General features: G+C 42.7%; 2 protein-coding genes and 1 non-coding gene across 4 annotated transcripts in view; 1 reads left to right on the top strand and 2 right to left on the bottom strand.

Annotated features, from left to right (window-relative positions):
- Positions 1-267: 267 nt before the first annotated feature.
- Positions 268-22,531, bottom strand: RPLP2 (ribosomal protein lateral stalk subunit P2). The gene is made up of 5 exons (XM_069740346.1): positions 22,406-22,531; positions 14,548-14,671; positions 13,389-13,437; positions 1,619-1,714; positions 268-380 (listed from the first exon to the last, which is right to left on the bottom strand). Exons 2-5 carry the CDS (start codon positions 14,668-14,670, stop codon positions 304-306), a joined length of 345 nt encoding a protein of 114 aa, XP_069596447.1. The 5' UTR covers position 14,671; positions 22,406-22,531; the 3' UTR covers positions 268-303.
- Positions 13,108-13,240, bottom strand: LOC138649894 (small nucleolar RNA SNORA52). The gene has a single exon (XR_011315399.1). It is a non-coding gene; the product is annotated as a small nucleolar RNA SNORA52 (small nucleolar RNA).
- A 4,351-nt stretch (positions 22,532-26,882) lies between the features above and the next one.
- The window catches only part of PIDD1 (p53-induced death domain protein 1), a 35,899-nt gene continuing 34,902 nt past the window's right edge, over positions 26,883-27,879 (top strand). Inside the window, exon 1 of one of the 2 annotated variants that reach the window (XM_069740061.1) lies at positions 26,883-27,088. The gene's annotated coding sequence lies outside the window, so the exon portion shown is untranslated. The remainder of the gene's footprint in view (positions 27,089-27,879) is intronic. The other variant, XM_069740060.1, reaches the window with a different exon arrangement.

The following is a 27,879-nucleotide window of genomic DNA, read 5'->3' as shown; positions in this document are numbered from 1 at the left end:
GATTAGCTGGGCTGATGCAAAGTCACATGTGCATTACGCTACACCAAATGATGTCAGGTCGGCTAATCAAAAGATGAGCCACGGGCGGGTATGACGGCTCCAGGCCAGCAGCCACAGATTACTGACTGATGTACTAGGTCCTGCAAATCCATTCAGATCACCTCTATTCTCTATAGTATAAAAGGAAAGCTATATGACCCACCAACCACTGGCCAGGGCTAAGTACAACTGTCCATGTCCACACCAATTCCAGAAATCCAGCACCGCTTAAATAAAGCTATTTTATTTAGTCTGCTGCAAATTCTAATCAAAGAGGCCGAATCCCATGTCCTCGTCAGACTCCTCAGACTCTTCTTTCTTTTCTTCCTTCTTCTCTTCAGCTGAAAAACAGTGGTGACATTAAGACATTGGGTAATCACATGTGTAACTATGTAACTATGATCTCTGCAGTCTCCTCCCTAATGACATATGTATAACAACTGTTATTACTATCTAGGCCATTGAAAACAAGGTCATGAGAGCGAGTTACTGCCATGGAAGCCCTCAGTATAATACTGATGAACGAGAGCAAACAATACACAAGTTTATATATGGAATGGCAGGTAAAACCGGGCTATGTTACACCTGAACGCCCCTTTATCACCTCTCCACTGGATAGATGTGCCCTTCTAGACTGCAGGGCCAGGAGAACGGCAAGTAAAAGCCACGTAAGTCACATTAGATTTCTGTCTGATTTACAATTATGGGTAAATGAAATTCCCCATGGGGGTGGCTTCCATTTCCCCAGTATAATACCCACGATAAGATGGCTCTGGACCACACTGTATACTTCTCAAACTAGTCAACAAATTAATTTACTTTTCCCCATCACCTAGAACTTTGATAAGCAATTGCTTCCAGGATCCCATTGTTTGTTGACCGGTCACGTTCAATCTATATCCAGCGCGCACTTTTTATGGCGAGTCAAGACATTGCGAGTCCTAGTCTACCACTTCTCAATTACACACTGAAGTCCAATGGGGACTTTCGTTAAAAACGAAAATAAATTGACAAATCTATTGGTTTTGTGAAAAAACACTAGTACGGTTCCTCTACTGAGGTGTAGACAAATAGATACCTGCATTAGTAAACAGTATTTCTGGATCAGAACCTCTGTAGGTCCACAAGCAGATTTTGCTTTGGATCCATCATGGATTTCGCCAAAATGGGTAATGTTTCTCCTTGTTGAGATTGTTGGCAGATATGCAACAGATACAGACTTATTTGTGTGCAGGAGGAGTTTACACTTTTCTGACAGTAGATGATGTTACTGTTATATGCTTAGTTGAATGTAATGCATATACTTGTTGTACTTTGGTTTCACTTTCTCTCTGATAAAAAGGTCTTTCAGACTTCCTGTTATGCTGCATTAAGGAGCTGATGCATGTACCTCATGTTCTATGTAGATAAAAGTTGAATTACCCCATATAATCTACTCTCACAAGTTTCTTCTGCGACCAAACTATGCAACAGAGAGTGATAAGCCAAGACTGGCATGTCAAGAGCGGGGAGATTTTCACATTTTCCCCCTTTTCTGGTATTTTATATGGCTAAGACTTTCCAGCTTGGTAAAAGTTACCTGGTGCAGCAGATCCTCCAGCAGCGGGGGCGGCTGATCCAGAGGCGGCAACAGCAACGGCTCCTCCGGCGGGCATACTTGCCAATTTGGTGTTACCTACAGGGATAAAAAGACAAAACAAAAACATGAACATTGAATATCATAATAACATGTCCTATCGATGAGAACAAATCTTCCTTTTACTGAACAGCATTACATAAAGCCTGGCATCTAAAGCTCCGAGAACAGAGATCCCCAGAGAGCCTTCTCAGAAAACTCTGCGTTAGGAACATTATCGAGGCGTGAGCTGAAAAGCTTTGTATCCTTGACCTAGAAATTATGTGAAAGGTTAAATCAGTAACTGTAATAGCAGCTATATTCAGTGAGGCTTACAGCAGGCATTATGTAAAGGAGGTAAACTACTCAGAACACGGAAAAATGAGGAGCCGAAAAAAAGCTGAAGATTTTTCTTATCAAATCTGTTCCTGGAAAGTCACTGAAATGCCGATACTACAACATGAACCCAGATAAGTCCTGAGATCGATGCGCTATCTAACACGGCACCCACAGGAAACAGATGGGAACATTCAGTAAAACTCAAACTTGTGGAGTGTTTTGCTCACTTTTAAATAGTATTATCTGTAGACTTGCATAACACTAGCAGTTTAGAAGTGACTGATTTAGAGAAATTAAACCATGACTGTCGAATAATTCAGCACTTATGAGGGTCTTGCGATGCCGGATTAAAGGAATTTTTATTATACTGTGTGTAATGTATCCATTAGCCCTTAAAACAGAACTGTTACCAGATGTCATAATGCAGAACGCAAACATTATGAGGTCTAAAAACTGATGACGCGTGGTGTATTACTTTGAAATTACACATCACAGAGGTTGTATGATCCTTTATGAAAGTGTAGCTCAATCTGAGTTTACCTAGCTCGATGGACAGCTGATCAGGGTCCCTCATCTCCGCTGAGATCTCACACTGCTCAGTACAAGCTGCAGCTGTCAGGCGGCATACACCTGGTCTCATGAGTAGTGTTGAGCATTCCGATACCGCACGTATCGGGTATCGGCCGATACTTGCGGTATCGGAATTCCGATACCGAGATCCGATATTTTTGTGATATCGGGTATCGGTATCGGAAGTGTAAAATAAAGAATTAAAATAAAAAATATTGTTATATTCACCTCTCCGGCGGCCCCTGGACATCAGCGGGAGGCTCCGGCGTCCGGCACGGCTTCTTTCTTCAAAATGCGCGCCTTTAGGACCTGTGGTATGACGTCCCGGCTTCTGATTGGTCGCGTGCCGCCCATGTGACCGCCACGCGACCAATCAGAAGCCGCGACGTCATTCCTCAGCTAAAGTCCTAGAATGAGCGTCTTCTAGGACCTGAGGAATGACGTCGCGGCTTCTGATTGGTCGCGTGGCGGTCACATGGGCGGCACGCGACCAATCAGAAGCCGGGACGTCATTCCACAGGTCCTAAAGGCGCGCATTTTGAAGAAAGAAGCCGTGCCGGACGCCGGATCCTCCCGCTGATGTCCAGGGGCCGCCGGAGAGGTGAATATAACAATATTTTTTATTTTAATTCTTTATTTTACACTTTAATATGGATCCCAGGGCCTGAAGGAGAGTTTCCTCTCCTTCAGACCCTGGGATCCATGAGGATACATTCCGATACTTGATGTCCCATTGACTTGTATTGGTATCGGATATCGGTATCGGCGATATCCGATATTTTTCGGGTATCGGCCGATACTATCCGATACCGATACTTTCAAGTATCGGACGGTATCGCTCAACACTACTCATGAGCCATTTTGTTTAATACATTGACTCTTCTAAAGAATGCATAATTTTTATTAGCACAAGCTTTTTGACATGACTTTTAAAGTAAATATATCAGCCTCATCACCAAGAGATCTATGTAATAACTAAACAGCTCATATTGTGAGATCTGGTGACAAGAACCCTTTTAGCCTGGCCAACTTTTCATTTTTCTTTTGCACCTTGGTACTTTACTCTCCCTCTCCCAGGAGGCATAACAGTAATTTTCTGTTGACATCACTGTACGAGGGCTTGTTATCTTGTTGGACGAGTTGTAGTTTTGAAGCACACCTTTAAAATTTACCATAAAATGTACCTTAACAATGTTGCAAAAAGCGATTGGTGTAATGTTACATTTTGACAGATTGCATTTGTGGACATCGTGAGAACGTTACTTTTGTACATTTTTAATGGTAGAATGAGGTTTTTTTTAATGTTATGCTTTGGATTTGTTTTAGTCCCCTCAGAGGCCTTGAACCTGCAATAGTCTGACTGCAGTATATAATGTAAGTCACGGTCTCATCATGAAAAACCCCTAGTTGGCATCGATGGGGCCTTCAGTAGGTTCCCCACAATCATACTGTGGGGAGCAGATGGAGGCCCGTGTGCAAGAGCACCGGCAAATATAAATGCCGCTGTCAGAGATTGACATCAGCATCTGAACGGTGGTCAGCAGAGAGCAGAGCTCGGCTCCGTCCTTGCAGACATCTGTGTCATTTACTTTACCTATCGAAAATAGAAAGGTGGCTGACAGCACTCACTCATTGGTAACTCGGCGTCACCTATGAGGATCTGTGACGCAGCGGTGACGCCGAGATATGGACGCATGGCGATGATGCAGGTATACTAAGTATAGAAGGATATGCCGGATTGGCTATGTGAGAGGCGCTATGATATATTGAATGGATGGATAGGTTGTTTATCCTCTTGGCGCTGCTATTCTCTATTGGACCTGGCTGACCAGGAAGCCCACAATGCGAATGGACCTATTGGGTGAAGATCTCTATGGAAACCATGATGCATCAAGGGGATTTGCTGGATAGAAGATAAATAAAGCACAGATCTACATTTATATATGGATTATTTGATTTATATGATGGATATATTATGATTGAAGATTAGTTAACACACGTATGTCTGATGTTTGTTATGTGATGTATTTGCGTATAGTATTTTAATATGGGCTGTGACTTGATGGTGATTGCTGCCCTGTGTGGTATCCACACTATTTAAGCCAGCCATTTGTACTATTTTGTATGCTTGAAAAAAGACCAAATTGTGGTCGAAACGTTGCTTTACCATGGCTGAATAAATACTTTTTCCGATACTACTACACCCGGCTGGAGCGCTGCTCATTCACTTTGGATTGATTTACCTATCATCTACCATGCATTGAGTGAGTTCAGCTCCTGAGCCCGCTCCATGACAGGTCAGTTATGGGGTGTTGAGGGGTTAAACACGCAATGCACGCACCAAGTGTCCCCTTTCCCCAAGTGTCAGTGATATGGACATGATTCGCTTGCCACGGTGTCCTGAAATAAACCCTCGTGCAAAGCTAAACACCGCACGTACTGTTCATTTCCAAAGAAAAATGACAACATTTCTGCCCATTTTTTCTACATGCTCAATGCCCAAGGGGGTGCTGTGGTAACAGGACATTTCTCGGGACAGCAAAACAAGACATTTCCCTTGTGTATCTTTATCCTTGTAACAGCACAACTGAGCCAACGTGGGACGACCACAGATCCCAGCAGAACCACAGCTCCATCAGTTCCTATTAACAGGGATTTTTTTTTTAGGGAATCAACAGAAAAATACAACAAAGCTTATATTCCTGAGCTCTACCCTGTGCATCTGTGCCCGCTACATGCATAAAAAAAAAAAAATACATACATATACTGTATATACTCGAGTATAAGCAGAGACCCCTAGTTTTGCCACAACAAATTGGGAAAACTTAATGACTCGAGTATAAGCCTAGGGTGGGAAATGCAGCAGCTACTGGTAAATGTCAAAAATACAAACAGATACCAATAAAAGTAAAATTAATTGAGACATCAGTAGGTTAAGGGTTTTTGAATATCCATATTGAATCAGGAGCCCCATATAATCCTCCATACAGTTCATGATGGGCCCCATAAGATGCTCCATAATAAAATATGCCTCATATAATCCTGCAGAAATGTTGATTATGGCCCCATACGATGCTCCATACAGATGTGTGTCCCATATAATGCTGCACATGGCCCCATACAGATATTTGCCCCATATAATGCTGCACATGGCCCCATACAGATGTGTCCCATATAATGCTGCACATGGCCCCATACAGAGGTGTGTCCCATATAATGCTGCACATGGCCCCATACAGATGTGTCCCATATAATGCTGCACATGGCCCCATACAGATATTTGCCCCATATAATGCTGCACATGGCCCCATACAGATATTTGCCCCATATAATGCTGCACATGGCCCCATACAGATATTTGCCCCATATAATGCTGCACATGGCCCCATACAGATATTTGCCCCATATAATGCTGCACATGGCCCCATACAGATATTTGCCCCATATAATGCTGCACATGGCCCCATACAGATATTTGCCCCATATAATGCTGCACATGGCCCCATACAGATGTGTCCCATATAATGCTGCACATGGCCCCATACAGATATTTGCCACATATAATGCTGCACATGGCCCCATACAGATATTTGCCCCATATAATGCTGCACATGGCCCCATACAGATGTGTCCCATATAATGCTGCACATGGCCCCATACAGATATTTGCCCCATATAATGCTGCACATGGCCCCATACAGATGTGTCCCATATAATGCTGCACATGGCCCCATACAGATATTTGCCCCGTATAATGCTGCACATGGCCCCATACAGATGTGTCCCGTATAATGCTGCACATGGCCCCATACAGATATTTGCCCCATATAATGCTGCACATGGCCCCATACAGATATTTGCCCCATATAATGCTGCACATGGCCCCATACAGATATTTGCCCCATATAATGCTGCACATGGCCCCATACAGATATTTGCCCCATATAATGCTGCACATGGCCCCATACAGATATTTGCCCCATATAATGCTGCACATGGCCCCATACAGATGTGTCCCATATAATGCTGCACATGGCCCCATACAGATATTTGCCCCATATAATGCTGCACATGGCCCCATACAGATATTTGCCCCATATAATGCTGCACATGGCCCCATACAGATATTTGCCCCATATAATGCTGCACATGGCCCCATACAGATATGTGTCCCATATAATGCTGCACATGGCCCCATACAGATGTGTGTCCCATATAATGCTGCACATGGCCCCATACAGATGTGTGTCCCATATAATGCTGCACATGGCCCCATACAGATATGTGTCCCATATAATGCTGCACATGGCCCCATACAGATGTGTGTCCCATATAATGCTGCACATGGCCCCATACAGATGTGTGTCCCATATAATGCTGCACATGGCCCCATACAGATGTGTGTCCCATATAATGCTGCACATGGCCCCATACAGAGGTGTGTCCCATATAATGCTGCACATGGCCCCATACAGAGGTGTGTCCCATATAATGCTGCACATGGCCCCATACAGAGGTGTGTCCCATATAATGCTGCACATGGCCCCATACAGAGGTGTGTCCCATATAATGCTGCACATGGCCCCATACAGAGGTGTGTCCCATATAATGCTGCACATGGCCCCATACAGATATTTGCCCCATATAATGCTGCACATGGCCCCATACAGATATTTGCCGCATATAATGCTGCACATGGCCCCATACAGATATTTGCCCCATATAATGCTGCACATGGCCCCATACAGATATTTGCCCCATATAATGCTGCACATGGCCCCATACAGATGTGTCCCATATAATGCTGCACATGGCCCCATACAGATATTTGCCCCATATAATGCTGCACATGGCCCCATACAGATATTTGCCCCATATAATGCTGCACATGGCCCCATACAGATATTTGCCCCATATAATGCTGCACATGGCCCCATACAGATATTTGCCCCATATAATGCTGCACATGGCCCCATACAGATGTGTCCCATATAATGCTGCACATGGCCCCATACAGATATTTGCCACATATAATGCTGCACATGGCCCCATACAGATATTTGCCCCATATAATGCTGCACATGGCCCCATACAGATGTGTCCCATATAATGCTGCACATGGCCCCATACAGATATTTGCCCCATATAATGCTGCACATGGCCCCATACAGATATTTGCCCCATATAATGCTGCACATGGCCCCATACAGATGTGTCCCATATAATGCTGCACATGGCCCCATACAGATATTTGCCCCATATAATGCTGCACATGGCCCCATACAGATGTGTCCCATATAATGCTGCACATGGCCCCATACAGATATTTGCCCCATATAATGCTGCACATGGCCCCATACAGATGTGTCCCATATAATGCTGCACATGGCCCCATACAGATATTTGCCACATATAATGCTGCACATGGCCCCATACAGATATTTGCCCCATATAATGCTGCACATGGCCCCATACAGATGTGTCCCATATAATGCTGCACATGGCCCCATACAGATGTGTCCCATATAATGCTGCACATGGCCCCATACAGATATTTGCCCCATATAATGCTGCACATGGCCCCATACAGATATTTGCCCCATATAATGCTGCACATGGCCCCATACAGATATTTGCCCCATATAATGCTGCACATGGCCCCATACAGATATTTGCCCCATATAATGCTGCACATGGCCCCATACAGATATTTGCCCCATATAATGCTGCACATGGCCCCATACAGATATTTGCCCCATATAATGCTGCACATGGCCCCATACAGATGTGTCCCATATAATGCTGCACATGGCCCCATACAGATATTTGCCCCATATAATGCTGCACATGGCCCCATACAGATATTTGCCGCATATAATGCTGCACATGGCCCCATACAGATAACTGCCCCATATAATGCTGCACATGGCCCCATACAGATATTTGCCCCATATAATGCTGCACATGGCCCCATACAGATATGTGTCCCATATAATGCTGCACATGGCTCCATACAGATATTTGCCACATATAATGCTGCACATGGCCCCATACAGATATTTGCCCCATATAATGCTGCACACGGCCCCATACAGATATTTGCCCCATATAATGCTGCACATGGCCCCATACAGATATTTGCCCCATATAATGCTGCACATGGCCCCATACAGATATTTGCCCCATATAATGCTGAACATGGCCCCATACAGATGTGTGTCCCATATAATGCTGCACATGGCCCCATACAGATAACTGCCCCATATGATGCTGCACGTGGCCCCATAAGATGCTCCATACAGATATTTGCCCCATATGGTATTGCTGCGATTAAGGCCCCTGGCACTTTCTATATTCACCTGCTCCCCGTTCCACCGCCGGCTGCCGCTGTGTCTTCCCATCCTCTGCACTGACGCTCAGGCAGAGGGCGGCGCGCACTAATCACGTCATCGCGCTCTCTGACCTGAGCTTCAGTGCTGAGGACGCGGAAGACGCAGCGGTGCCGACGGTGGAACGGGGAGCAGGTGAATATCGCGCACTGAGTTATACTCATGGGAGTGGGGTCCATATTCATTACTGTAATGAGCGGTACCATGTGACCGCTCACTACAGGAAGCTGCCGGCGCCGGGGAAAAGACCTGCAGGGACCGCGCCAGCAGCAGGTGAGTATTATTACACAGCTCCATTCCCCCTCCCCTGCCGTCCCCTGGGTATGACTCGAGTATAAGCCGAGAGGGTTACTTTCAGCCCTAAAAAGTGGGCTCAAAATCTCAGTTAATAATGGAGTATATACGATAGAGTGTTAAATTATTACGGTGTTCTAAAGTCAGCTCATAATTTCTGACACGGAAATAAAAAGAAATATGTACAATATAAAAACCTCAATGAAAAAAAAAAAAAATTTCCAACAAATATCTGGCCCCTGTTGCAGAGGACGTGTCACATAGCAAAATAACCAGCACACAATGGGTGGAGGGGGAATTGTTTTTGGTTTTAATTTCACTTCATTACAAATATTAGTTTGGGGGGAAAAAAATTGTATGGTGCAGTCACCATCGGAGGTAATAACAGCTGATCAGTGACAGTGAGGGACCTCACCCCCAAGATCTAATAGTCATGACTCATCCCACAGGGGAACAATTTGAAAAAAAAACGTCTGTTGAGTTAGGTTTTTGAGCTGATTTATACTAAAATTATACTAAAAATTATACTAAAATTATACTAAAATTAGCAATTGTTACCATCCACCTCTCGTGTCTCCCCTTTTCCTCATAGTTTGTAAGCTTACGAGCAGGGCCCTCACTCCTCTTGGTATCTGTTTTGAACTGTATTTCTGTTATGCTGTAATGTCTATTGTATGTACAAGTCCCCTCTATAATTTGTAAAGCGCTGCGGAATATGTTGGCGCTATATAAATAAAAATTATTATTATTATTATTATTATTATTATTATGCTGATTCCAAAAATGTAGTCAGTTTTTTTCTAGCACGTCAACTTTTTCCTACACAACTTACCTGCCAGAGAAGCACAATTGCACTGATATCTGTAATAAGACTTGTTATCTGATTACAATTCGACTCATATAGAGCTACGTGGCAACTTGTAAGAGTAGTCACAACTTTGTCATGCCTATTTCTTATATATTTCATTTTTTGTTCATATTTGTACTATTTAAAAAAAAAAAAAAACACTTTTTAGGTATAGTAGTTTACAGTTTTGAGAAGACAAAAATCCTATAGTTCAAAAACTTGACGTGATAGAGAAAAACTGAGATCATTTCTGGATTCAGCATCCAAAAATTACCGTATATACTCGAGTATAAGCCGAGATTTTCAGCCTATTTTTTTGGGCTGAAAGTCCCCCTCTCGGCTTATACTCGAGTCATATACCCGGGTGTCGGCAGGTAAGGGGGAGCGGGGGCTGTGTAGTTATACTTACCTGCTGCGGCGCGGTCCCTGCAGTCCCTGGCTTCTCCAGCGCTGCAGATTCTTCCTGTACTGAGCGGTCACATGGCACCGCTCATTACAGAAATTAATAGGCGGCTCCACCCCCATAGGGGAGGAGCCGCATATTCATTGCTGTAAATGATCGGTGCCATGTGACCGCTCAATTACAGGAAGAAGCTGCAGCGCCGGAGAAGCCAGGGACTGCAGGGACCGCGCCGCAGCAGGTAAGGGGAGCGCAGCGCTATAATTACCTGCTCCTCGCTCCGGCTCCGTCTGCAGCGTCCTCTAGCAGTAACGCTCAGGTTAGAGGGCGCTGTGACGTAGTCAGTGCGCGCCCTCTGCTGAGCGTCAGTGCTGGAGACGGAGCCGCAGAGGAGCAGGTAATTATTGAAAGCGCTGGCGTCCTGAGAAGAGAGGTGAGTATGTGATTTTTTTTTTTTATTGCAGCCGCATTCTATATGGCACAGCATTATAAGGAGCACCTATGGGGCCATAATCAACGGTGCAGAGCATTATATATGGCACAGCATTATAAGGAGCATCTATGGGGCCATAATCAAAGGTGCAGAGCATATATGGCACAGCATTATAAGGGGCATCTATGGGGCCATAATCAAAGGTGCAGAGCATATATGGCACAGCTTTATAAGGGGCATCTATGGGGCCATAATCAAAGGTGCAGAGCATATATGGCACAGCATTATAAGGGGCATCTATGGGGCCATAATCAAAGGTGCAGAGCATATATGGCACAGCATTATAAGGAGCATCTATGGGGCCATAATCAAAGGTGCAGAGCATATATGGCACAGCATTATAAGGAGCATCTATGGGGCCATAATCAAAGGTGCAGAGCATATATGGCACAGCTTTATAAGGGGCATCTATGGGGCCATAATCAAAGGTGCAGAGCATATATGGCACAGCATTATAAGGAGCACCTATGGGGCCATAATCAAAGGTGCAGAGCATATATGGGGCACAGCATTATAAGGAGCACCTATGGGGCCATAATCAAAGGTGCAGAGCCTATATGGCACAGCATTATAAGGGGCATCTATGGGGCCATAATCAAAGGTGCAGAGCCTATATGGCACAGCATTATAAGGGGCATCTATGGGGCCATAATCAAAGCTGCAGAGCATTATATATGGCACAGCATTATAAGGAGCACCTATGGGGCCATAATCAAAGGTGCAGAGCATATATGGCACAGCATTATAAGGAGCACCTATGGGGCCATAATCAAAGGTGCAGAGCCTATATGGCACAGCATTATAAGGGGCATCTATGGGGCCATAATCAAAGGTGCAGAGCATTATATATGGCACAGCATTATAAGGAGCACCTATGGGGCCATAATCAAAGGTGCAGAGCATATATGGCACAGCATTATAAGGAGCACCTATGGGGCCATAATCAAAGGTGCAGAGCATATATGGCACAGCATTATAAGGGGCATCTATGGGGCCATAATCAAAGGTGCAGAGCATTATATATGGCACAGCATTATAAGGAGCACCTATGGGGCCATAATCAAAGGTGCAGAGCATATATGGCACAGCATTATAAGGGGCATCTATGGGGCCATAATCAAAGGTGCAGAGCATATATGGCACAGCATTATAAGGGGCATCTATGGGGCCATAATCAAAGGTGCAGAGCATTATATATGGCACAGCATTATAAGGAGCACCTATGGGGCCATAATCAACGGTGCAGAGCATTCTATATAGCACAGTTGTATATGGAGCATCTATGGGGCAATTAAGAACGGTATGGAGCATCTATTTTTATTTTTGAAATTCACCGGTAGCTGCTGCATTTCCTACCCTAGGCTTATACTCGAGTCAATAAGTTTTCCCAGTTTTTTGTGGCAAAATTAGCGGGGTCGGCTTATACTCGGGTCGGCTTATACTCGAGTATATACGGTAATTAAGAACAGTTGTCTGACCTAACTCTTAAAAAATTGTGTTCCCCATTATTGATAGAATAGTAGTGGAAAACCCCTTTAATAGTGACTGCCTCTATCGCTGTCCTCTGACTCCTTCCACTTATGTGCAAGCAATAAAGTCTCTGATATCAGAGCTTGCTGATAAGTGGATGGGGCAGAAACCTGCCAGAGAGACCATCTTAATTCCTATAGATGTGAAAAGTGCAGAGTCCAGTGTTTATATGGGAAGCAAGAACTTTAAAGTGTTCATAGAATCATAGAATGGTAGAGTTAGAAGGGACCTCCAGGGTCATCCTGTCCAACCCCCTGCTCAATGCAGGAGTCACTAAACCATCTCAGACTGATGTCTGTCCAGCCTCAGTTTGAAGACTTCCATTGAAGGAGAACTCACCACCTCTTGTGGCAGCTTGTTCCACTCACTGATCATCCTGTCAAAAAGTTTTTTCTAATGTCTAATCGGTGTCTCCTCAAATTCAGTTTCATCCCATTGCTTCTAGTCTTTCCTTGTGCAAATGAGAACAACGATGATCGCTCTACACTGACAGCCCTATGCACTCAACAGATTAAATCACGCACCAGGAAAATACAAGACAGACAGACAATTCAGCGCTCAGGTCTCCTCATACTACAGTATCGGACAAGAACGTGTCCAGAGAAGCTCGTATAATGAGAGTGGAAACAAAACTCATTTCTTGAAAAAGCTTCTCTAAGTTTATCTGGTCCACAAGCGAAACCCAGCAGGTACAGAGGCAACCTCCAGGTATTAGGATGGACCGCTCATCAACAGCATACCGGTGCCAGATGTCAGGAGAAGGCTCCCAAAAGCACACAGACATTATACCTATATAAATCACACGGTGGATCAATAATGGGCCGGAGAGCATCATGCCGATACAAAACCCCATTTATAAGAAGCATTCTTACCCTGGGCGATCACATCATCGATTTTCTTGCCCTTAAGTTCACTGACGACCTATCAAGAGAAAGAAAACATTACAGCTAATTCTGATAGTGTCTAATAAAATGGAGAAAGCAGCTATAATTGGTGCAGCCCCACAGGCCGATATTGGCCACACTGATTGGATATGGTCAGCACGTACAGGCCTTATAGAATGATCCGGCAGGAATAAGATGAATGCTGCCATGCAGAGATGGAAGGTGCGATACTGCACTCGCCTCTGGTGTCGGCACTGTGACTGCAGCACCAGCTCTCCGGGAGTCTGCAATCCCTGCAGCCGGTCAGTGTCCGCGTCACTCACCTTCGGATAAATCTGACACCGGAGGAAGTGGCCGCAGTTGTAGCTGTGACTTCCTCCCGGGAAGGAGGGGAGAATAGTTTGGCTGCAAGGACAGTGTGACATAATATCTGATACCGCAATCTCCAGGAGTGCCAGTGCTGACACCGCATGAATGGCACCGCCACAAGAGGCAAGAATAGTGGTCATTTTACTTGGGCGTAAACCATGATTGAGAAGGGGTTCTTAGAGGAAACCACTAACTTCTGCCATAAGAGCCCAAGATACAGCAAATACGATGGCATATACTGTAACACTCCCGTGGGCCCCTATTCTTGAGACGGAGGATAAAAGGGCGTTCTTTACAGCTGTGTGGCAGATATACGGTTTGTTTTAATTGATAGGAAAGAGGAGCAGACTGCACTTTTCTACATAGAGGAGCTCTGAAATAAATGCATGTTATGTGGTATAAGTATGTTTCTCCCTCCACAACACTTCCATCCTGACTCTCTGGTGGATACCTTTTTTGTGTATGCACTCAACAGTGGACTCAAAAGCAGTGTGTACCCGATGCCTACGGGCCAGAAAGAAACCAACACATTCCCAACGTGTCCATTGAGCACATTTATGCGAGAGGCTGCTTTCAGGCATAATGCCCACTAACAAGACTGGAGAGGAGCTGACTGAGCTTTGCAATGCAAGAATAATCAGCAAATAACATTTGTCAATGTGACCAATGAGCGATACATCCCTAGTATATACCTGCTGAACCGTTGTAGAAAAGATGGGGGGTTACAGGTTTCCCCTTTATTAAGCTTTGTGCAGCAAGGTACATGAAGGGTTCATACCTTTTCTGCGCGCTCCTTGTCCAATTCAATGCCCACACTTTCCAGGATCTTCTTTAGGTCATTGATGGAAGGGTTGTCATTACCGCCGAGTAAGGCCAAAAGATATGAAGCTACGTAACGCATTCTGTTAAAAAGAAGATGGAAAATGTAAGACAGAAGTTACAGCATAGCCCTAATCTACTTCATCTACTTCTGATAGGAATATGGGTATAATTATTGTTCTGTATGGGGATTATGGGTGAAATATCACAAATACACATGCTCAGGAACATACTTCATCTACTTCTGATAGGAATATGGGTATATCTATTGTTCTGTATGGGGATTATGGGTGAAATATCACAAATACACATGCCCAGGAACATATCTCATCAACATCTCATAGGAATATGGGTATAATTATTGATCTGTATGGGGATTATGGGTGAAATATCACAAATACACATGCTCAGGAACATACTTCATCTACTTCTGATAGGAATATGGGTATAATTATTGTTCTGTATGGGGATTATGGGTGAAATATCACAAATACACATGCTCAGGAACATATTTCATCTACTTCTGTTAGGAATATGGGTATAATTATTGATCTGTATGGGGATTATGGGTGAAATATCACAAATACACATGCCCAGGAACATACTTCATCTACCTCTGATAGGAATATGGGTATAATTATTGATCTGTATGGGGATTATGGGTGAAATATCACAAATACACATGCTCAGGAACATATTTCATCTACTTCTGTTAGGAATATGGGTATAATTATTGATCTGTATGGGGATTATGGGTGAAATATCACAAATACACATGCCCAGGAACATACTTCATCTACTTCTGATAGGAATATGGGTATAATTATTGATCTGTATGGGGATTATGGGTGAAATATCACAAATACACATGCTCAGGAACATACTTCATCTACTTCTGATAGGAATATGGGTATATCTATTGTTCTGTATGGGGATTATGGGTGAAATATCACAAATACACATGCCCAGGAACATACTTCATCTACTTCTGATAGGAATATGGGTATAATTATTGTTCTGTATGGGGATTATGGGTGAAATATCACAAATACACATGCCCAGGAACATACTTCATCTACTTCTGATAGGAATATGGGTATATCTATTGTTCTGTATGGGGATTATGGGTGAAATATCACAAATACACATGCCCAGGAACATATTTCATCTACTTCTGATAGGAATATGGGTATAATTATTGATCTGTATGGGGATTATGGGTGAAATATCACAAATACACATGCTCAGGAACATACTTCATCTACTTCTGATAGGAATATGGGTATATCTATTGTTCTGTATGGGGATTATGGGTGAAATATCACAAATACACATGCCCAGGAACATACTTCATCTACTTCTGATAGGAATATGGGTATAATTATTGTTCTGTATGGGGATTATGGGTGAAATATCACAAATACACATGCCCAGGAACATACTTCATCTACTTCTGATAGGAATATGGGTATAATTATTGATCTGTATGGGGATTATGGGTGAAATATCACAAATACACATGCCCAGGAACATACTTCATCTACTTCTGATAGGAATATGGGTATAATTATTGTTCTGTATGGGGATTATGGGTGAAATATCACAAATACACATGCCCAGGAACATACTTCATCTACTTCTGATAGGAATATGGGTATAATTATTGTTCTGTATGGGGATTATGGGTGAAATATCACAAATACACATGCCCAGGAACATACTTCATCTACTTCTGATAGGAATATGGGTATAATTATTGATCTGTATGGGGATTATGGGTGAAATATCACAAATACACATGCCCAGGAACATACTTCATCTACTTCTGATAGGAATATGGGCATAATTATTGTTCTGTATGGGGATTATGGGTGAAATATCACAAATACACATGCCCAGGAACATACTTCATCTACTTCTGATAGGAATATGGGCATAATTATTGTTCTGTATGGGGATTATGGGTGAAATATCACAAATACACATGCCCAGGAACATACTTCATCTACTTCTGATAGGAATATGGGTATAATTATTGTTCTGTATGGGGATTATGGGTGAAATATCACAAATACACATGCCCAGGAACATACTTCATCTACTTCTGATAGGAATATGGGTATATCTATTGTTCTGTATGGGGATTATGGGTGAAATATCACAAATACACATGCTCAGGAACATACTTCATCTACTTCTGATAGGAATATGGGTATATCTATTGTTCTGTATGGGGATTATGGGTGAAATATCACAAATACACATGCCCAGGAACATACTTCATCTACTTCTGATAGGAATATGGGTATAATTATTGTTCTGTATGGGGATTATGGGTGAAATATCACAAATACACATGCCCAGGAACATACTTCATCTACTTCTGATAGGAATATGGGTATAATTATTGATCTGTATGGGGATTATGGGTGAAATATCACAAATACACATGCCCAGGAACATACTTCATCTACTTCTGATAGGAATATGGGTATAATTATTGTTCTGTATGGGGATTATGGGTGAAATATCACAAATACACATGCCCAGGAACATACTTCATCTACTTCTGATAGGAATATGGGTATAATTATTGTTCTGTATGGGGATTATGGGTGAAATATCACAAATACACATGCCCAGGAACATACTTCATCTACTTCTGATAGGAATATGGGTATAATTATTGATCTGTATGGGGATTATGGGTGAAATATCACAAATACACATGCCCAGGAACATACTTCATCTACTTCTGATAGGAATATGGGTATAATTATTGTTCTGTATGGGGATTATGGGTGAAATATCACAAATACACATGCTCAGGAACATATCTCATCTACTTCTGATAGGAATATGGGTATAATGGTTCTTTGTGGGTATTATAGGTGATAGAGGATGATAGTGGCAGCACAGAAACAGCCACACAAAAAAAATAAAAAAAATCTGCCCTGTATAGCGGGGATCAATATGAAAGTTTCCATTCCCATCCAAGTGAGCCTGGATGGAAAACAGGCACATAAGACTCAATTATGCCTTGCCTACTGACGAAGAAGCAATACCGAGTCCTATATCAGACATGTGAACGTAAGCAGGATCATTTATTGTTCCATGAAAGCTATTTTGTTTGATTTGTTATGATGGCCTTCGTATTAACCTAGAGACCAGTATACACTAAAATATATGTTCCATTTCCAAATATTTTTGTTAAGATAAAACCTATTATTTTATTAAAAGTTATTTTTTTAAAATTCTATATATCTCCATTAAAAGTTATTGATGTCAACAATTTTAAGTAACCAATAAAATCCTGCAAAAGATCCAACATCCTATAAAGAACAATGTATTGAGAATAATATAGGTATATAAGCAATAAGTATGGTGCAAGACTGCTCATCTCTATGACATGGCCGGCCTAATAAGGAGGTGGGAACACTGGGTCAAAGACCTATGATGCCAGGGGTGGGAGAAGTCAATGGACATGTAGTCCTGTCAGATGCAAATAGGTTACAGGATCTGTATATCCATAGCATTCTGACCATAACCCCATATAGAATAATAAATATACCCATATTCTTACCGGAAGTTAAAGAAATGTTTCATCATATTTTATCAATAATCAACATATAAAACAATAATTGTACACATACGTGTTCTTACCAGGAATTGATCGAATATGACACTGGGCATGTGTATTCATGATATATCACCTATAATACCCACAAAGAACCATTATACCCATATTCCTAGCAGAAGTAGATGAAATATGTTCCTGGGCATGTGTATTTGTGATATTTCACCCATAATCCCCATACAGATCAATAATTATACCCATATTCCTATCAGACGTAGATGAAGTATGTTCCTGGGCATGTGTATTTGTGATATTTCACCCATAATCCCCATACAGAACAATAATTATACCCATATTCCTATGAGATGTTGATGAGATATATCACCAGGCGTGTGTAACCCGATATTCTACACATAATCCCATATAGTTACAATCTTTTTTCCCTGATTCTATTATTAAACTTTAATCCAGCCCTGTGGATGTTCTGATTCATTTAAGTATTTCCATTGAATTCCCTTCTTGCTATATTACAAGAAGTCATTTCCTGGGCTGCATTTGTAAAATGTGCTGCCATCTAGTGGTGGAGTCTAGTATTGCAGCCCATCATCCCATCATCCCAATATGCAGTTTAGTCCGTCCCTTGCAGCATTTGTAACATAGTTAGTAAGGCCGAAAAAAGACATTTGTCCATCCAGTTTAGCCTATATTCCATCATAATAAATCCCCAGATCTACGTCCTTCTACAGAACCTAATTGTATGATACAATATTGTTCTGCTCCAGGAAGACATCCAGGCCTCTCTTGAACCCCTCGACTGAGTTCGCCATCACCACCTCCTCAGGCAAGCAATTCCAGATTCTCACTGCCCTAACAGTAAAGAATCCTCTTCTATGTTGGTGGAAAAACCTTCTCTCCTCCAGACGCAAAGAATGCCCCCTTGTGCCCGTCACCTTCCTTGGTATAAACAGATCCTCAGCGAGATATTTGTATTGTCCCCTTATATACTTATACGTGGTTATTAGATCGCCCCTCAGTCGTCTTTTTTCTAGACTAAATAATCCTAATTTCGCTAATCTATCTGGGTATTGTAGTTCTCCCATCCCCTTTATTAATTTTGTTGCCCTCCTTTGTACTCTCTCTAGTTCCATTATATCCTTCCTGAGCACCGGTGCCCAAAACTGGACACAGTACTCCATGTGCGGTCTAACTAGGGATTTGTACAGAGGCAGTATAATGCTCTCATCATGTGTTTCCAGACCTCTTTTAATGCACCCCATGATCCTGTTTGCCTTGGCAGCTGCTGCCTGGCACTGGCTGCTCCAGGTAAGTTTATCATTAACTAGGATCCCCAAGTCCTTCTCCCTGTCAGATTTACCCAGTGGTTTCCCGTTCAGTGTGTAATGGTGATATTGATTCCCTCTTCCCATGTGTATAACCTTACATTTATCATTGTTAAACCTCATCTGCCACCTTTCAGCCCAAGTTTCCAACTTATCCAGATCCATCTGTAGCAGAATACTATCTTCTCTTGTATTAACTGCTTTACATAGTTTTGTATCATCTGCAAATATCGATATTTTACTGTGTAAACCTTCTACCAGATCATTAATGAATATGTTGAAGAGAACAGGTCCCAATACTGACCCCTGCGGTACCCCACTGGTCACAGCGACCCAGTTAGAGACTATACCATTTATAACCACCCTCTGATTTCTATCACTAAGCCAGTTACTAACCCATTTACACACATTTTCCCCCAGACCAAGCATTCTCATTTTGTGTACCAACCTCTTGTGCGGCACGGTATCAAACGCTTTGGAAAAATCGAGCTATACCACGTCCAATGACTCACCGTGGTCCAGTCTATAGCTTACCTCTTCATAAAAACTGATTAGATTGGTTTGACAGGAGCGATTTCTCATAAACCCATGCTGATATGGAGTTAAACAGTTATTCTCATTGAGATAATCCAGAATAACATCCCTCAGAAACCCTTCAAATATTTTACCAACAATAGAGGTTAGACTTAGTGGCCTATAATTTCCAGGTTCACTTTTGGAGCCCTTTTTGAATATTGGCACCACATTTGCTATGCGCCAGTCCTGCGGAACAGACCCTGTCGCTATAGAGTCACTAAAAATAAGAAATAATGGTTTATCTATTACATTACTTAGTTCTCTTAGTACTCGTGGGTGTATGCCATCCGGACCCGGAGATTTATCTATTTTAATCTTATTTAGCCGGTTTCGCACCTCTTCTTGGGTTAGATTGGTGACTCTTAATATAGGGTTTTCATTGTTTCTTGGGATTTCACCTAGCATTTCATTTTCCACCGTGAATACCGTGGAGAAGAAGGTGTTTAATATGTTAGCTTTTTCCTCGTCATCTACAACCATTCTTTCCTCACTATTTTTTAAGGGGCCTACATTTTCAGTTTTTATTCTTTTACTATTGATATAGTTGAAGAACAGTTTGGGATTAGTTTTACTCTCCTTAGCAATGTGCTTCTCTGTTTCCTTTTTGGCAGCTTTAATTAGTTTTTTAGATAAAGTATTTTTCTCCCTATAGTTTTTTAGAGCTTCAATGGTGCCATCCTGCTTTAGTAGTGCAAATGCTTTCTTTTTACTGTTAATTGCCTGTCTTACTTCTTTGTTTAGCCACATTGGGTTTTTCCTATTTCTAGTCCTTTTATTCCCACAAGGTATAAACCGCTTACACTGCCTATTTAGGATGTTCTTAAACATTTCCCATTTATTATCTGTATTCTTATTTCTGAGGATATTGTCCCAGTCTACCAGATTAAGGGCATCTCTAAGCTGGTCAAACTTTGCCTTCCTAAAGTTCAGGAATTTTATTTATTTAAAATTTGGATTTATATTTTACGGCATTTACCGTAAGGCTATGTGCACACGCTCAGGTTACGTCAGGATTTATTGCAGAAATTTCCTGACAAAAAACAGACATTTCTGCCAGAAGTCCGCATGCGTTTTTTTACACGTTTTTTCGCAATGCATAGAATAGCGGGAAAAACGCAAAAAAAAAAACCCACAAAATTAATTAACATGCTGCTTTTTTTTAACCGCGATGCGCTTTTTCGCAGAAAAAAAAACAGATCATGTGCACAAACATTGCAGGATGCATTCTAAATGATAGGATGCATATGTCTGCATTTTGAATGAGTTTTTACAGCGTTTTTATCGCGAAAAAACCTGAACGTGTGCACATACCCTAAGAGTTTAATTATTTTCCTATTTGTATAGATCGGACTTATCCATGGGGCAGTGTCGGATACTTACATTTTTTTTTTTTTTGCTAGGGTAATGTGACTGGGATGAGGAGCGATACAAGATTTTTGCTTTTCAAAACTTTTTTTTCCCCCTTTATTTTTCAGCCACAGTAGAGGACTTGCACCTGCGTTCCTATGATTGCTTGTACTAAAGGCGGACGCTCATGAAGCCAAACTTGTGGTCGGGCTTACCGGGAAGCTTTCAGCAGACCACCGGCTGCCATGGCAACTCATCAGCCTCCTGCAATCGCATCAGAGGACGGATGGGCGTCCTAATAAATGGCATGATCAGATTGCCAGTGGCACTTAAAGGGGCTGTTCAGCCTTATGCTACCTGACTGCACACTTGAGCACTCCCCCCATTGCCAGGTCATGTGACCACACATGTGCTATACATACTGACCAGATGTGTCCAGCCTCCCTCAGCACAGGATCTGAGGCCACGCACGTCTAGTCTGGATGTGGCCAGGAGTACGCAAACCACATAGTAGCGGTCACATGACCGCCTGCGGTGCCAGAGAATCCTGGCAGTGTGTGTGATGGACGGATTCTTAGAGACAAACTTTCTGCTAATGATCTGTAGGTGCAGCCCGGTGGTCCCTGACCTTCCCGCTCCTCAGCCCGCCGGTCACGGTCCCCCACCCAGACGCCATCATTCCCTGCCAGTACAGAATATGCAGGCACTGCCCGGACCGCCATGGTACCAGATGGGCCAGCACAGGCTGAAAGTCACAATTACCCATACTGCAAAGCGGTTAATAAGTAAGTGCCCCCCTACTGTACTGATCTGTGCAGCAGAGAGGAGTGTGCAGCCCGGGCCTCTGCTACATCCACGTGTCAGTCACGGCCTCATGGACGAGCCCATGGAGGGAGCAGGGGGGTTCAGTACCGAGCACCTCCCCCTCTCTAACACCTGTTCCCGCCATTCCCGGCAGCTCTGGCTCCGCCACTTACTTCACAATTCACCGTTCAGCGCTCGGGCAGGAGACGGACAGGGCTCCGCGCGTGCTTCCTCTGTGGAGGCCGGGAGGGGAAAGGCCGCACACGGGGCGGGGCTATACACAGGAAGATCCGGCCGCGGCTCAGGAGAAATGCATCATGGGACTCTGCGCCATCTTGCTACACTCATACTGCTGCGCAGGCGCAGTACAGTAGTAGTAGTAGGAGCAGCGCTTCTCAGGCCTAGTCCCCGTAGGGCTAATGTCCCTTTGCTTCCTGTTTGCCTATGCTGTGGTATACTTTGCCTTCCCAAGACTATTCCACAAGTAGCCGGGCTGAGCACAGTATCTGGCTGCTAGTCCTTTCTATAGCTTTATGGAGTCACCTCAGGTGGGGGATTATAGGTGGGGGGCTCTTTTCAAAAGTTATAAAACCAGAACTTTTTTGGTGTTCAGTCAAAACTTAAAATGGCCACCCAGAGTCATTTTTGGTCAATGCCATTTCTCCCATTGACTTCACTGGGACACGCTCTCCGCTTTTCTTCCGTTTGCAGTGAAAATCTGCAGATAAATATGTGAAAGAGCAGAAAGTGCCTAAAGAGCTCAGAAATCCTAACAAATTTGCATTCGGGCCCACAAGCTTCAATTTACAGCATTGCATACAAGTCTATAGGTCCGGGACCCGGCCGACATCAGTGCAATCCATGTGCTGCCCACGATTAATATGATGGAGGGAAAAAGATTTGATTTTTCTTTATTCTTATGAGAAAAACACTGATGGTAAAAACTGACACACGGACCAAAATCTCATCTAAAGCCCGGATGAAACTCTGATTTTTTTTTTACATGAGTGAAAAATCACTGACGTCTGGGCCGGGGACACACACAACGTATAAAAAAAACGGTCTGTTTTTCGCGGACGAGAATCGCACAAATGTTAACAAAACAGTGATCCGTGTGCAGTGCGAGGATGCGATTTTGTCGCATCAAATGATCCGTTTGACATCCGTGTGACATCTGTATGGCATTCGTTTGGTGAGATTTTCTCGCAGGCTTGCAAAACGGACATATAATGGAACCATGGGCTCAAATAATCGTAAAAACATATACTGTATTTATATATATGTATATGTCAGTGAGACACATATATGTATATATATATTAATATATCATACAGCGCTAGATAGCAGAAAAGCCGGTAATTCAATTACCGGCTTTTGCTATCTCCTTCTCCACCCGACATGATATGAGACATGGTTTACATACAGTAAACCATGTCATATCCCTTTTTTTTGCATATTCCACACTACTAATGTTAGTAGTGTGTATGTGCAAAATTTGGGCTCTCTAGCTATTAAATTTAAGGGTTAAATCACAGAAAAAATTGGCGTGGGCTCCCATGCAATTTTCTCCGCCAGAGTAGTAAAGCCAGTGACTGAGGGCAGATATTAATAGCCTGGAGAGGGTCCATGGTTATTGGCCCCCCCCCTGGCTAAAAACACCTGCCCCCAGCCACCCCAGAAAAGGCACATCTGGAAGATGCGCCTATTCTGGCACTTGGCCACTCTCTTCCCATTCCTGTGTAGCGGTGGGATATGGGGTAATGAAGGGTTAATGCCACCTTGCTATTGTAAGGTGACATTAAGCCAGATTAATAATGGAGAGGCGTCAATTATGACACCTATCCATTATTAATCCAATTGTATGAAATGGTTAAAAAAAACACACATTATTACAAAGTATTTTAATGAAATAAATACACAGGTTTTTGTAATATTTTATTATACTGGTAATCCACAAGATTACCTTGTGCAGGCGTGTACTATGGAAGACAGAGAATGAACTTCAATCCAATATTGCAGCCAGCATGCAGCCAGCGGGTAAGGAAAAGGTGAATCAAACACCCGAAAACCCCGCCCCTATGGCTGAAGATTGTTCCCTCCAAATTCAGGTGACAGTGTCCCTTTAAGAACACAATGGATTTCTCTGGAATAAGACATCTGATCATAAATATTATATTTTATTCAACTTTCTCTGACCTGAATGCCCAGACTCAAAATGCTCAGATTCCCTTTAATCAGCCAATCTTCTTTTCCTGCAGTCAGATAATTTGGCAACAGCTTACTCCACTCTCCCCATAGAGAACACATAATCATGTCTATAGGGGAAGTCGCGAGAGGCATATGGACACCTTTCAAATTCGCCAAATATATGGTTTCATACACGGTGATAAATCTGGAACATTTTAGACACTTTTGTCTTACCTTACACCTCTTCTTAATTGGTTTACATTTAGACTATTTTTCTGTCACTAATTGGGCAGGTGCAGACAGACGTAAATTCCCTCATTCGAGAGAATCGGGTTTATTATGCCAATCACACTCTGATCAGAATCTCTCAGATGAAGTAAAGATGGAGAAAAAAATCTTTATCTTCTCCATTGTGTCAGTTTGCAGAAATCGGACTGCAATCAGATGTTATCTGAGTGCAGTCCGATGTTTCCTACGCACTTTCACGACCAAGTCTGAGCCGAATACCGGATGCAAATCGCGCATGCTGTGTTTTTTTCCTCCGACAGAGTATGTCCGATAAAAAAAAACAGACGTGCATGGCCCTTTTTTTAATTTCTTTGAGTCACCAGTCGACAGAAAAAAATGGATTTCCAATTGTTTCCAGTATGAGAAACATTGCCTTCCCTATCAAAATGAAGACACTATTTGTAAATGTCTATAAGGTTTACATAATAAACAATGTACTCGGGTTTTGCGTTGTTTTGCATATTTTTGCTACAACTATACTTATGTTTATGATGTTATTTGTACGAGAAAAAGGAAAATCTTTCAAAAATAAACAGTTTAAAAAAAAAAAAAAAAAAAAACCAATGTACTCGGGTTGATGTTTAGTGCTAAAGAATGGGAAAGGGAGACAATGCTTAGCCTTTCACACACGTGTAATTAATGTGCGCTTCTGTAGTGTCCTGGGATCTGTGTCATTTACTTGTTACCATGATTGCAATCTATAGGGATTTTATCTAATTTAATAATACCAAAGCTAATTAATAATAATGATGGGAGCTCGGTCTACGCTAGAGAATCGCCCTCCTAAATCCCTCTGTCAGGCTAGTCCCCAATCAATCAGGCTAGTCCCCCATTTTAGTGAACAGCTATACAGTATATATCCTGACCCCTATCTTACGACCTCAGCAGTTTGTCCCTGCTGGGAACCAAAGGATTGGGCATGCTGAAAGTCATCTGGTCTGTCCTTCTTTTTCCTGACATTATCCATCGGAGGGGAGTCAGGACACGATGACCAACATTTCTATACCCACATAGGAAGAGACCTGTCAATCAAGCAGAGACGGGCACCGGACAGGTTCCCATTAACAGAATTGACCTGCTATGAGCAACCGTAAGGGCTTGTAAAAATCTGCTTAATCTTTTTTTAAGCCATGTGCATGCCCAGAAAACTAGAACGAAAAAAAGATACAAAAACGGATCCAAACAAATAACAATTGCATACCAAAGTTTTGTGTATTTTAATGTTTTTTTTTTTCCAATAGAGCCATTTCAAAACTGAAACTCTATTTTTTTCCCTTTTCTTAATTCATTTGGATTCATTTCACGCAGATTCCAAAACAGAGGTGTGAACAAGGCCTAAGGCTATGTGCACACGTATTCTTGGCCACTGCGGATTTTTCCGCAGCAGATTTGATAAATCTGCAGGGCAAAAACGCTGCGTTTTGGCTGCAGATTTATCGTGGATTTACCGCGGTTTTTCTGCGGTTTTACAACTGCAGTTTTCCATAGGGGTGGCTGTAAAACCGCTGCGGAATCAGCAGAAAGAAGTGACATGCTGCGGAATGTAAACCGCTGCGTTTCCGCGCGTTTTTTTCTGCAGCATGTGCACAGCGTTTTTGGTCCCATAGGTTTACATTGTACTGTAAACTCATGGGAAACTGCTGCGGATCCGCAGCAAAATCCGCATCGTGTGTACATACCCTAAGGCTATGTGCACACGTTGCGGATTAGGCTTAGGAATTTCTGGTGCGGATTCTGCCTCTCCTGGCAGAAAACGCACCTGTGGATTTGTCGCGTTTTTTGTGCGTTTTTGCTGCGGTTTCCTTGCGGATTTGCTGCGTTTTTTACCCCTGCGGTTTTCTATAATGGAATGGGTACAAAAACGCTGCAGATTCACAAAAAAGAAGTGAGATGCTACTTCTATTAAACCGCAGCGTTTCCGCAGCGGATTTTCCGCAAAGTGTGCACAGCATTTTTTTTCTCATTGATTCACATTGTACTGTAAATCAATTGCGGATCTGCAGCGTTTCTGCACTGCAAAAAACGCTGCGGATCCGCAGAGAATCCGCAACGTGTGGTGTCAGTGTGATCACCAATGCTGTGGGTATGCTGTCTGCACCCCCCCTCCTGGGATCTGAATAGGGAAGGGTGGAGGCAGCGGTTGTGCTCCTGCCCACATTTCGTCACCCAAGCCTCATGTAACCAGGAAGTTTAAAAAAAAAAGTGACTCTACTGAAACATACAGATCACCAACAGAGATCTTGAAATGTGTGCAAAATGGTTCATTTAACCCTTAATTGCTGCAGAAAAATATGTGAACCCCTGCTAATCTGCATGCCAGACTGCATCAATGAAGAACAAAGGACGCCTTCAGTGACGTCGGACATCAACAGCTTCACTTTGTGAGTACTGGAACTATTGTGCAGTTCACCCCATTTACACCTGTAGCCGTACCGCCAGTAATGTATATGCATATATTGCAATAATATGTGAAAGGGGATTTGTTGTAGCAGTGCAAATTGCAAGTACGTGGACGCTCATACTCACTCCTTACTATGTATTGTGGTAAAGTCTGCACCCCAAGGGCCGAGCTTGTGGACTATGGCGGAAGAAGGTGTGTTTATTAAGATGGCTCCATAGACAATATAAGAGGAGTATCCAGGCTTGGACTGGCCCACAGGAGAACAGGAGAATCCTCCGGTGGGCCACCACGCTCTTATATGAGTAGTACTTGGCACTATATACTTGAATCACTATGTGCAGACAAAGGCGGCATCTTAATAATTTACCAATATACCCCGTTCATTGACGCCATGACCCATTTAATAAAAATTGCAGCAATCAGTCAACTATCGAGCAATAGGGTCTTTTACGCACCCTAAACTATAATTGTCATTGGCAGTATTTCCTCATGTAAACTGGGAATGTGCTGCCGACAATTTCCGACCTCTATGGGACCGAATGCTCATATTAATCATCTTTTCTATTAGACGGTTTGCTTTACTGTACGTAAACAGGCCTTAAAACGAGCTAAGATCCGATAATTATATCGCCAGGCACCACTCCTTAGGTACGTATGCCTTTATGGGCCACGTTACATACAAAACACCTAGCAAGATCGGTTTGGATAATTGGATTATGAAAAGTTTTTGCATTTTATGATTTATAAGAATCAGAACTGTCTGAAAAATAA

This window comes from Ranitomeya imitator, chromosome 9, assembly GCF_032444005.1.
Source record: "Ranitomeya imitator isolate aRanImi1 chromosome 9, aRanImi1.pri, whole genome shotgun sequence".
NCBI classification, from domain to species: Eukaryota; Metazoa; Chordata; class Amphibia; order Anura; family Dendrobatidae; genus Ranitomeya; species Ranitomeya imitator.
This window is presented reverse-complemented; position numbering and strand designations above follow the sequence as displayed.

What these genes read in the sequence shown, in the direction of transcription:
- RPLP2 (XM_069740346.1), bottom strand. Translation starts at nt 14,670, where the DNA reads ATGCGTTACGTAGCTTCATATCTTTTGGCCTTACTCGGCGGTAATGAC. An exon ending in CGATGATGTGATCGCCCAGG is followed by an intron (nt 1,715 to 13,388) that starts GTAAGAATGCTT and finishes TTATCCCTGTAG; the next exon opens with GTAACACCAAATTGGCAAGT. An exon ending in TGGAGGATCTGCTGCACCAG is followed by an intron (nt 381 to 1,618) that starts GTAACTTTTACC and finishes ACTGTTTTTCAG; the next exon opens with CTGAAGAGAAGAAGGAAGAA.